At 39.8% G+C, this 13,592-nt stretch overlaps 1 protein-coding gene across 1 annotated transcript in view; it reads left to right on the plus strand.

The window, feature by feature from the left end:
* The window catches only part of dmd (dystrophin), a 509,910-nt gene that overhangs the window by 197,489 nt on the left and 298,829 nt on the right, over positions 1-13,592 (plus strand). The window contains exons 41-42 of the mRNA XM_060898614.1: positions 3,606-3,770; positions 3,924-4,034. Coding sequence (XP_060754597.1) covers positions 3,606-3,770; positions 3,924-4,034 — 276 coding nt within the window. The remainder of the gene's footprint in view (positions 1-3,605; positions 3,771-3,923; positions 4,035-13,592) is intronic.

Below are 13,592 nucleotides of genomic sequence, written 5' to 3' on the forward strand. Positions count from 1 at the left end.
CCTCAGTCCCCAGATGTTTACAGACTGTTGTAAAGAGAAAAGGGGATGTCTCACAGTGGTAAACATGGCCTTGTCCCAACTTTTTTGACATGTGTTGTTGTCATGAAATTTAAAATCACCTAATTTCTCTCTTTAAATGATACATTTTCTCAGTTTAAACATTTGATATGTCATCTATGTTCTATTCTGAATAAAATATGGAATTTTGAAACTTCCACATCATTGCATTCCGTTTTTATTTACAATTTGTACTTTGTCCCAACTTTTCTGGAATTGGGGTTGTACAATTGTTTGTATGTATTTACATTGAATTTAGTAAATAAAATCAATCAACGAACTCTCAGTAGTTTTGGTGCACCGGTGAGGCTTGACAGGGATGTTAACATCACACGGAAATCTCAAGGGGGAGGGGTTTTTCTTTGTCAATCAATGGTGGTGTAAGCACGTCACTATTAGAGAGACTGGGTGGACTGCAGACATTGAGCCAGTGTCTCAGTGTTTGTGTCTGTGCACCCCTTTTATATCCCCCATGAATTTCCACAAATATTTATTACTGTTGTTTACATACACCCTAAAGCCTTAGATTTTTGTATATTCAGCTTCAAGAAGTGATTGTCACACCACTCTACGAAGTCATCCACAACTGGCCCATGATCAGCTTCATCATCTTGGAGCAGGTTAATTAAGACTGTATCATCTACAAACTTCAGGAGCCGCCCGTCAACGTGGTTGTTCAATCATTTGCATACAAAATATACAATAACAGGGACAGGGCACACCCCTGAGGTGAGCCTGTGGATGACAACCTCTTCTGAGACAGAACACCATTAACTTTAGGAAGAAAGATACAAAGGGATTTGGATACTTCACTCTCTACAGTGCATAATATCATTCAATGATTCAAGGAATCTGGAGAAATTTTGATGCATAAAGGGCAAGGGCACAAGCCTAAGCTGAACAGCCATGATTTCTGATCCCTCATTCAGCACTGCATCAAGTACCGTCATTCATCTACAGTTGATAGAACTACATGGGCTCAGGATTACTTTGGCAAATCTTTGTCAAGCGCTACAATACAGAGTTACATCCACAAATACCAGTTGAAACTTTACTGTGCAAAAAGGAAGCCTTATGTTAACTGTGTCCTGAAGCGCTATCGACTTCTCTGAGCTCAGAGGCATCTGAGATGGACCATCAAACAGTGAAAATATGTATTGTGGTCATATGAATCCAGTTTTTTGGGGGAAGAAAAGGACATCATTTGCTCCAGTCCAAAGCCAAAAAGGACCATCCAGACTGTTACCAGCAACAAGTCCAAAAGCCAGAGTCTGTCATGGTATGGGTTTGTGTCAGTGCCCTTGGTAAAGGTAACTTCCACTTCTGTGATGGCAGCATTAATGCAGAAAAGTACATTGAGATTTTGGAGCAACCTATGCTGCCTTCAAGATGACATCTTTCCCATGCATATTTGAACAAGACAATGCAAAACCACATTCTGCACACATTAAAAAGGCATGGCGACAGAAAAAGAGGGTGCCTGTCCCCTCTGTCCCCAACAGAGAATGTGTGGTGAATTTTGAAATGAAAAATGACAATGATGACCCTGCAATGTTGCACACTGTTCAAACTTGGTGTCTTCAGTCCCTAAACATTTTAGAAGTGTTGTGAGAAGGAATGGCAACATTACAAATTAATAAATGCTTTCCTGTCCCAATTTTTTAAAAAATATGTTACATGAATCAAAATTGAAATGTGTTTATTTTGAAATAACAATAATATTAATAAGGTAAAACATCAAATAATGTGCTGTTGTTCTGAGTGCAATACAGGTCAAGCATTAGTTACAAGTCATTGTTTTCAGTGCTAATTTCAATTTCATACCATCCCAACTTTTTTCGGGCTTGGGGTTATAGAACAAAAATACAACCCCGATTCCAAAAAAGTTGGGACAAAGTACAAATTGTAAATAAAAACGGAATGCAATAATTTACAAATCTCAAAAACTGATATTGTATTCACAATAGAACATAGACAACATATCAAATGTCGAAAGTGAGACATTTTGAAATTTCATGCCAAATATTGGCTCATTTGAAATTTCATGACAGCAACACATCTCAAAAAAGCTGGGATAGGGGCAATAAGAGGCTGGAAAAGTTAAAGGTACAAAAAAGGAACAGCTGGAGGACCAAATTGCAACTCATTAGGTCAATTGGCAATAGGTCATTAACATGACTGGGTATAAAAAGAGCATCTTGGAGTGGCAATGGCTCTCAGAAGTAAAGATGGGAAGAGGATCACCAATCCCCCTAATTCTGCGCCAACAAATAGTGGAGCAATATCAGAAAGGAGTTTGACAGTGTAAAATTGCAAAGAGTTTGAACATATCATCATCTACAGTGCATAATATCATCAAAAGATTCAGAGAATCTGGAAGAATCTCTGTGCGTAAGGGTCAAGGCCGGAAAACCATACTGGGTGCCCGTGATCTTCGGGCCCTTAGACAGCACTGCATCACATACAGGCATGCTTCTGTATTGGAAATCACAAAATGGGCTCAGGAATATTTCCAGAGAACATTATCTGTGAACACAATTCACCATGCCATCCGCCATTGCCAGCTAAAACTCTATAGGTCAAAGAAGAAGCCGTATCTAAACATGATCCAGAAGCACAGACGTCTTCTCTGGGCCAAGGCTCATTTAAAATGGACTGTGGCAAAGTGGAAAACTGTTCTGTGGTCAGACGAATCAAAATGTGAAGTTCTTTATGGAAATCCGGGACGCCGTGTCATTCGGACTAAAGAGGAGAAGGACGACCCAAGTTGTTATCAGCGCTCAGTTCAGAAGCCTGCATCTCTGATGGTATGGGGTCACATTAGTGCGTGTGGCATGGGCAGCTTACACATCTGGAAAGACACCATCAGTGCTGAAAGGTATATCCAGGTTCTAGAGCAACATATGCTCCCATCCAGATGATGTCTCTTTCAGGGAAGACCTTGCATTTTCCAACATGACAATGCCAAACCACATACTGCATCAATTACACCATCATGGCTGCATAGAAGAAGGGTCTGGGTACTGAACTGGCCAGCCTGCAGTCCAGATCTTTCACCCATAGAAAGCATTTGGCGCATCATAAAATGGAAGATATGACAAAAAAGACCTAAGACAGTTGAGCAACTAGAATCCTACATTAGACAAGAATGGGTTAACGTTCCTATCCCTGAACTTGAACAACTTGTCTCCTCAGTCCCCAGACGTTTACAGACTGTTGTAAAGAGAAAAGGGGATGTCTCACAGTGGTAAACATGGCCTTGTCCCAACTTTTTTGAGATGTGTTGTTGTCATGAAACTTAAAATCACCTAATTTTTCTCTTTAAATGATACATTTTCTCAGTTTAAACATTTGATATGTCATCTATGTTCTATTCTGAATAAAATATGGAATTTTGAAACTTCCACATCATTGCATTCCGTTTTTATTTACAATTTGTACTTTGTCCCAACTTTTTTGGAATCGGGGTTGTATAAACATGTATTATAAATAACACTATATGTCCTTATCAGGTTGAAATTTTCTGTTTTATTTTTGATGAATTGCAGATTGGAACTGAGATTGAACAGCAGCGTCCAGTAGTTGAAGATGTGCGGAGACTTGGTCACAAGCTCTCAGGAGATGGTTTTAACCAACTTGTGGAACCACGACTTATCCCCATTAATAAACGCTGGGAACAGCTGGACATGAAATTTGATGAAGTATATTCCAATGTAAGTATGGTAGGGGAAAAAACTTCAAAGAAGTGATTAAATATGATGGGGAGTTTTCTTCTTTAATTCACGCTGTATTATACTTACACTGGATGATCGTGATGACTGAAATTACTTTGATTGTGATTATGACTTTTACCCTGTTCTGTCAAGGAACTGCAAGCTTTACTTCATACTATTGGTGAAAATGATGCTCTACTGAACTCTTCTGCATGCTGGTCTAACATAACTGAAAATATACCCCAACAAGAAAAGTGCCTTAAGGTAAGATTATTAAGTATATATTCTGTATAAAGGAATAAAGATTTCATGAAATGGGTCACCTCATGAATGTATTGCGTACACTTAAATGGGCTGATGTATCAAGGCATTAGTTAACGCTAGACGGCCTTTCATTTTCATAAAATCGGGGAAATTTACTTCCTTCTGAAATGTAGTCATTGAGATGTATGTTTATTTCTGTAATATCTCACAAAATATCAGCCCATTCTGTGTCTGGGAAGTTATTTAATTTGAGTGGATTCCCCTAGCAAATAATGGGCAAATCGCTCACTTTGTGCAGTCAAGCAGACAGAGGAAGTCCATGTGCACATGCGCATGTTTACCTTCTTCTTCTGCTTCTTCTTTTGGGTTTTATGACAGCTGGCATCCAGTGTTGCATTACTGCCATCTACAGGTTTACTTTTGACTGTGCACTGACAGTTCCATCATTCTGTCGCTAAACGAACAGCTGATCACACCAAGGTGCTCGCTGACCGCCGATATTTATTAGTTTGGTCCTGTGTTTCCTTTCCTTCGCAACATAACGTCTTTTCTTCTCGCTTTCCATTACTGTAGTCGGTCTTTCACGTTTCATTCGCACACTCACGTCCTCCATTTTTCTCTCCTGTTTCAAATTTGTATCCCACAGTGCCTTGCACAAACAGGGAAAGCCCACCACGTGGTGCATGATGTAGTATCTTGAATTGGGTCATGGTGAAGCAGGAAAAAAATAGCAGAGAATTTAGGGCCACATGGCCCTAAATTCATTAATTGTTCTATTTTTAAAAACCTAATAAATTTGGAAGTCTGTGATTCGAATTCAGTAGCTTTTGTTCCACTAAACAAAAATAATTGGGTGTCGGGGAAAATTCTTTTTATGACCTACACTTGAAAAATTATAAAAGCAGTCTACCTGTAATAGTCAGTCATACCTGGCCCCAAGGTTTACATGTGGGTGTTTAAAAGCAGTGTCTGTCAGTGAATACTCTGTGGTATTAGCCTGATTTTTCTATATGACTGTGGGTCTCCTCCTCACCTCTTTCATTTCTTTGAAACCATTCATCTACTGCAGGTGCATTTGTGGGAGTGACTTTTCAAGGAAATATTGGTGGTACAGCATAGTGTACATTGAAAGGGCATGAGTTACATGGTTATGTGACAAAAAGATTTCTGGGCATATTCAACCCGTGGTAGAAAACGAGCTTATTCTTCGAGTTATTTGTGACTAAGGCTACATCCACACGACAATGGCAACGAGATGTTATTTAAAAATATATCGCGTCCAAATGGGCAATGATCAGTAAAATATCAGGTCCAGATGGCAACGCAACGCTTGCTGAAAATGATGCAATACACATGCCACACCTCTAGGGGCGCTGTAAGACGGTCCCTTCGGAGACACCAGAACAATAGAAGAAGTAAGGACGCATGCGCATAAACTATTATGCACGAGACTTCATATTAGCCACAAAGTCAGGAAAATCTGTTTGTAAAATTACATTATAATGACCAAATACAATGAAAAGTATTTTTCCAGTCTCACCTGTGAAAGGTAATCCCATGTGATCTCGTTTGGACGGCAAACCTGTTGGTACAGTTAAACGCAGCTAATCTTTATTCTCCGCTTTGACCTATCCAATATGGCGGCGAGGATGACGTATGATTCTACGCGGAAGGCGGCGTCTTTAATGGTCCAGAATAAATTGAATGCTACACGTTGATGGATTAATTTGTTGTTTCTCACCTGTGAAAGGTAATCCCATGTGATCTCGTTTGGACGGTAAACCTGTTGGTACAGTTAAACGCAGCACATGAATCTTTATTCTCCGCTTTGACCTATCCAATATGGCGGCGAGGATGACGTATGATTCTACGCGGAAGGCGGCGTCTTTAATGGTCCGGAATAAATTGAATGCTACACGTTGATGGATTAATTTGCTCTTCTATGCCCTTTTTGAGGAATGTATTGTAGGACTTAAACCATCATCTGAAGAGGTGAGATCGCTCCTTTTTTTCCCTATTTTTGCTGGCGGGATTGACTCTGCCCTAAGGGCAGAGTCTCTCTCTCTCTCTCTCACTTTGCACCATTACACAATAAATATTCACAATGAAAATATTTTGTAAGCGCGTTTCATGAACCAAGTTATAGGATTTGTTGACAACTCGCATCGAGTTCGTTACACTTCTACCCGGCGTGAAGCACTCACAGTCATGTGGTTGTGACATCATCGTAAACAAATCCGTTCTACTCATCCAGACGACTTCACAACGGCAACGTTGCCAGATCTTTCCACTCTGGAACCCGTTCTCAAAAAGATTGTGTTTTGGGCACCCAAAACGCCGGTGCCGTGTGGACGCCAGGCCTAAATGATAAGCAATTGTATCGGAGTCACCTGAATCTGTTGCCGTGTGGACAGGGCCTAAGTTGTCAGAAATCTTCCTGTTTCTTCATTAGCCTGCTCTTGTCCATTATCTTGAGGGCAACCTGATTTGAGACTGACTGAGATATCCTGAACACATGCTGAAAGAACTCTCAAGGTATCTCAAACACACCCTTGAATGGCAAGTCAGTAATAAATCACCAGCTATGTGGGACCATGGACATAGCTTGCCTTCATGCAGTGTTTTTGGGACCTTGATTTGGGCACAGACCAAACATGATTTGACAAAGTTCTGAATGATCTTTAACATTGACTTATACCCATTCTTTAGACAGGGGGCATGAGGGCATCTCAGTGTGCAGGGTAACATAAGTTTGTCACGGGGCACTGAGTTGGCATTGGATGGTTTACATAGGGTTTGATTTATCTTTTTTTTATTAATATCCCAAATAATTCTAGCTATGAGGCTGGATTTAAGATGTGTGTTGTTCTCTGTATTGGTTCTGTGATTGGCAAGATACACTGTATTTGGGACAAACATGCTCTTTTTCAGTCTTTGATCTGGGCCGATTAGTAATAATGAACTAAAAAGGAGAGGAATAACAGCCTTCTTTCTTGAAGAGGCATGAGACATTTTTCCTGAATTTAGTCTTGGCCAAAAAGAATGCAGTGGCATGCATCCTGATTGGGAGAGACAGAATAGTCCTCACCCAGCTCTGTCAATAACTTTTGGAGTAGGGGCATCTGGAAAAAGAGTAGTAGGCAGACCCAAAGCCACCGAGATGTGAAAAAAGGTGGGTGGTACTAGGGTCATACCCTGGACAATTCTTAAAATATACATACTGTAGATGTAAAACTGTGCATTCTGAGTGATCCTGAATGCAACATTTTGCATCTCAGAATAAATAAAATGTTCTTCTTGATCTCATGATTTAGATGGGTAATATGTGAAACATACACTATATTGCCAAAAGTATTCGCTCACCTGCCTTGACTCACATATGAGCTCCCATTCCTAATCCATAGGGTTCAATATGACGTCGGTCCACCCTTTGCAGCTAGAACAGCTTCAACTCTTCTGGGAAGGCTGTCCACAAGGTTTAGGAGTGTATTTATGGGAATTTTTGACCATTCTTCCAGAAGCGCATTTGTGAGGTCACACACTGATGTTGGACGAGAAGGCCTGGCTCTCAGTCTCCGCTCTAATTCATCCCAAAGGTGTTCTATCGGGTTGAGGTCAGGACTCTGTGCAGGCCAGTCAAGTTCATCCACACCAGACTCTGTCATCCATGTCTTTATGGAGCTTGCTTTGTGCACTGGTGCACAGTCATGTTGGAAGAGGAAGGGGCCAGCTCCAAACTGTAAAAACAGTCTGCATGCCTAGGTGCTTGATTTTATACACCTGTGGCCATGGAAGTGATTGGAACACCTGATTCCGATAATTTGGATGGGTGAGCAAATACTTTTGGCAATATAGTGTATATAAAATTAATGAAAATGAAAGTAAAGCCTCTCTGATGATTTCATGCCAATTTTACCTATTTTCAAGTTTTATAGATCAATCATGAGTCAGCTTATAATATATGTGGAATTGCTCACTGCCCATATGATATCCCATAGGGGAGAGCAGGGAGACTTGGGACAAGTTTTCAGCTTTTGTAGATTGTGTGAAATTCTTTGCAGGTAGTATCACGTTCATATCGAGTCAGAAAGTATTTCCTATACCCTCTTACCACAACATTAGTTTCTCAGCTTATCACATACTGGCTTTCAGACTTCACTTTTTCTGTCATTATTATTATTATTTTTTTGTGAGAAGGCATGGGACATTGAGGGAAGACATGGGACTTTACTGTATTTTGGGAGACTTGGGACGTAGTGGAGAGACATGAAACAAAAATAAAATACCTAGGCCTACAGCTTTAATTTTTATTTATCATCAAAACTTGTAACATATGAACTGTATCAACACACAATGCTGGTACAGCGATAGAAAAATGTCAGTTTACCCAAAACCTGACTAGGGCAATTCCATGTAAATGTCAACCTCACCATGCAAAAATAAAGCAACATGTAATACATCAAAACCACTCCCAGAGATATCACCTAGGCCTGTATTTTACAGATGTGAATAAGTTGGACCAATTTGTAACCAACCTAATATGTCACTGTCAGTCTTTCTTTCTTATAATGTAAAACCCAAGCTAAAATCAACTTTGATCATGTACAATTCTATATTATTGCCACAAGCCACAGAAATGTATGCTAAAATCCACAAAACAATAGCCATCCTAAATATTATTTAAGAACTTTGATAGTTTTAGCTGATATTTAGAGAGTTTTTCAAAGGGTTATGGTGGTTAAATTGCTGATTTTCTAAACATATGCCATGTCTATTTCAGACGCGTCACATCCATAACGGAATTTCGTCACATCCATAACGCTGACTTTTCCTTCCGAAACTCTGCATGAAATACAAAATATTTTAAACAAAGATTTTTTAATATTCACCTTGGACCCCTCTATCAAATGGATATCTCCATTTCAACATTAGGTTTACAATTTCACAGAGTTTGATAAAAATGTACAGTCACCCAAGAAAAGTGATACTTTTTCTGTCACATCCATAACGCATCTTTTATTGGCATTTTCTGGCATGCCCTAGATGTACTATGGGAATTGTTCTTGTTCTGTCACTTCTCCAGTATGGTACAGCCTTAAAATATGCAACACCTGTTTAAATACTGGGAGACAATAAAACATGCACTGGGTCATTTGTTGCCATTTTGAGTTCAAGTGTCACGTCCATAACGCTGGAATTGCTCACTAGACAAAAACAGTTCCATTCTCAAGAAGGAATGAAATAAGCTTATAAGCATGCAGGGATACACCCACATTTTTAACAATTTTTTAAAAAATAATTTTATATTGGTAAACCACAAGAAAAAAAAAAAAACCTGTAACATGAACTGTCCCAACTCTCCCTATCTGACCATTTTGAAAAACTCCTTAAATGTTTTTCCCCCCAGAATTTAAGTTTAATAAATAATATGGTGTGGTATGGTACCGTAATATGGTAACTCTAGGCTACATGCTTTAATTCCTAACAAGTCCTGAATTTACCAGCATACATCATAGAATGGAGATGGATTGCAAAGTACTACAAGTTTTGGTTGACAGAAATATTTAACTGCACAGACCTTACTGCAGTGTCCAGCTTTGTGGTTCCAAAGGAAGTATGTTACTCTTGGGGGCAACATCTAACTTCTGATGTAATCTAAAACCTGATTGGTTGAAATTAATTTCTGGGAATACAAACTGCCCCAAGTCTCCCCCGTCCCAAGTCTTCCCGCTCTCCCCTATTATAGTTGCAGACTCATTTATTATATAGCAAAGCATTGCTTGTTTGCCTCTTATTGCTCTAATGTTCATCCTGGATCTGGAGAAAATCGTAAAGACCATTTTTTGTGCATAATTTTTATATGCTAATAGCAGTCACTGCAAGACTTGTGCAGTATTAATTAACTTGGGTTTTGGATCTTTTTGTAATGTTAGATTTGTTAAAGAAGTCAGTAATGTTCAGTTTACGCTTTGACATACTGGCTGTTGTAATCCTAAATTGTGCAGTTGCTTTCATTTTCTGTAGAATTTTACCCGTGTAACAACAACTCCATCCTGCGTTTACAGGACCACCATGGAATGAGTATAAAACTTTCTGGAGCTATCCTATTGTCACTTTTTTTGTAATTGTCATTGTTTATTCAGTGACAGCATGGTCTTTCATGTCATCCAGGGCAATCCCATCTCTCCTGATTATATAAGAAGGGGTACATACAACGCCAATTCCAGAAAAGTTAGAATGTCGTACATTTAAAAAAATAATGTGATGACTTGCAAGTCATGGGAACTCTATATTTTATTGAAAATAGCACAAAGACAACATATCAAATCTTGAAACTATACAATACATCGCAGATATTACACGGTTGCATGAAGATATGAAGTTTATCTTCAAGTGGTGAACATATTCACGAGTGAGTGACTTGAACAAGTGAAAATATTTTCAAGACGAGAAGATAAACTTCATATCTTCACGCCACTGTGTAATGTTCTTTATATTGTATGGGCACATACACACACACAAAAAAAAAAACCCCGCAAGTTAATCAAAAGAATTTTATTTTTGAATCAGTTTGCCATATTGACAACATGCATCTAGTCAGCGGGAAAACATTGGGAGTGACGTCATCAGAGTGAAATATTGGAAAATATGTCACTCAGATCCATGATGTATTTCGTATGAAAAATGCGAGTTTTTCAACATGAGAAGATAAAGTTCCTATCTTCAAGCCGACATGTCATGTTCTTTTTATTATATAGACACATTCACAAACAAAAAGTACCCAAATTTATCAAAACAATTCATCGATTTCCTCGCGAGTGACGTATAGAGATTTATGTCATGGTTTTGAATCTTCATGTCCCGGATGTAGCACATATGAAAAATACAAGTGGTGTCTTTCCCAGTAAACACTCATTTTCATATAATATAATACAATAGCTTATTTCATACCACACACAGAAAATACAAAAAGGAAAAATAAAGAAACTTTACATTTGTTGGGGGACTCCCTAAAGTGAATGACGCATGAAATGGAATGACGAATGACAGCTAGTGATTTGAACAATAAATGGTCCCTTGTCATTCAGATTCTTATAAATGGAATAACGATTGAAATGTAGGTGGAATGACATGCTTTCAGCTCATGAAATGGAATGACATTGTTTCCAAGTGGAATGACATACTTTTAGGTTATGTTATCAGTGATATCACCTTTTACAAATGGAATGACAGCGTTTCAGGGCGGCACGGTGGTGTAGTGGTTAGCACTGTCGCCTCACAGCAAGAAGGTCCTGGGTTCAAGCCCCGGGGCCGGCGAGGGCCTTTCTGTGTGGAGTTTGCATGTTCTCCCCGTGTCCGCGTGGGTTTCCTCCGGGTGCTCCAGTTTCCCCCACAGTCCAAAGACATGCAGGTTAGGTTAACTGGTGACTCTAAATTGACCGTAGGTGTGAATGGTTGTCTGTGTCTATGTGTCAGCCCTGTGATGACCTGGCGACTTGTCCAGGGTGTACCCCGCCTTTCGCCCGTAGTCAGCTGGGATAGGCTCCAGCTTGCCTGCGACCCTGTAGAACAGGATAAAGCGGCTAGAGATAATGAGATGAGATGACAGCGTTTCCAGGTGGAATGACATACTTTAAGCTAATGTTATCAGTGATATCCCCTTTTACAAATGGAATGACAGTGTTTTTAGGTGGAATGACATACTTTGAGGCAATGTTATCAGTGATATCACCTATAACCTAACCCTAACCCTAGAAACAATGTCATTCCATTTGTTAATTTGATATCACTGATAACATTGCCTCAAAGTATGTCATTCCACCTAGAAACCTTATCATTCCATTTGTAAAAGGTGATATCACTGACAACATTAGCTCAAAGTAAGTCAATACATATAGAAACCCTGTCATTCCATTTGTAAAAGCTGATATCCCACCAAGCACCCACTTATCTTATCCTAGGGAGGTCTAAAACTAAAGATTTCAATCGTTATTCCATTTGTAAGAATCTGAATGACAAGGGACCATTTATTGTTCAAATTTACTACCTGTCATTCGTCATTCCATTTCATGCGTCATTCACTTTAGGGAGTCCTTTTGTTTTTTGGGTTTAATGCTACCTAGCAAAATAACTACAAAGCTAATCTAGCTAGGTAGCATGAGAAACTTCTCATCTCATTATCTGTAGCCGCTTTATCCTGTTCTACAGGGTCGCAGGCAAGCTGGAGCCTATCCCAGCTGACTACGGGCGAAAGGCGGGGTACACCCTGGACAAGTCGCCAGGTCATCACAGGGCTGACACATAGACACAGACAACCATTCACACTCACATTCACACCTACGGTCAATTTAGAGTCACCAGTTAACCTAACCTGCATGTCTTTGGACTGTGGGGGAAACCGGCGCACCCGGAGGAAACCCACGTGGACACGGGGAGAACATGCAAACTCCACACAGAAAGGCCCTCGCCAGCCATGGGGCTCGAACCCGGACCTTCTTGCTGTGAGGCGACAGCGCTAACCACTACACCACCGTGCTGCCCCCATGAGAAACATGAAACTGAGAAATTTTATTGTTTTGTTGAAAAATTTATGCTCATTTTGAATTGAATTGATGACAGCAACACATTTCAAAGTTGGGAATCATTCAAAGAAGGATCATTCAAATTGGGGACAGGGGTATGTTTACTACTGTTTTGCATCACTTCTTTTCAGTTGCTCAAAAGTTCGGGGTCTCCTTTGTCTTATTTTGTGCTTCATAATGCACCAAATGTTTTCAATGGGAGACAGGTCTCGACTGCAGGCAAGCCAGTTTAGCACCTCAACTCATTTACTACGAAGCCATGCAGTTGTAATACATGCAGAATGCGGTTTGGCATTGTCTTGCTGAAATAAGCAAGGTCTTCCTTGAAAAAGATGTCATCTGGATGGCAGCACGTTGCTCCAAAACCTGTATATATCATTCAACATTAATGATGCCTTCCCAGATGTAGAAGCTACCCATGTCATGTGCACTAATACACCCTCATACCATCACAGATGCTGGCTTTTGAACTGTGTGCTGAGAAGTGAGATGGTCCCTCTCCTCTTTAGCCTGGAGGATGCGGTGTCCATGATTTCCAAAAAGAATGTCAAATTTTTGATTCATCAGACCACAGGACAGTTTTCCACTTCGCCTCAGTCCATCATAAAAGAGCTCGGGCCTAGAGAAGGCGGCAGTGTTTCTGGATATTGTTTATATATGGTTTTAACTTGCACTGTGGATGACAAACTGTTTTCACAGGAGATGGTTTTACGAAGTGTTCCTGAGTCCATGCAGCGATTTCTACTACAGAATTGTGTCTGTTTTCATGCAGTGTTGCCTGAGGGCCCAAAGATCATGGGACTCCAGTGTTGCTTTTCAGCCTTGTCTCTTGCAAACAGAGAGTTCTCTGAATTTTCTGAATCTTTTAATGATATTACGCACCATAGATGATGTGATCCCAAAATTCTTTGCAGTTTTACATTGAGGAACATTATTCTTAAACTGTTTCACTGTTTGCCCACGCAGTCTTTCACCA

Source organism: Neoarius graeffei, chromosome 18, assembly GCF_027579695.1.
Source record: "Neoarius graeffei isolate fNeoGra1 chromosome 18, fNeoGra1.pri, whole genome shotgun sequence".
Taxonomy (NCBI): domain Eukaryota; kingdom Metazoa; phylum Chordata; class Actinopteri; order Siluriformes; family Ariidae; genus Neoarius; species Neoarius graeffei.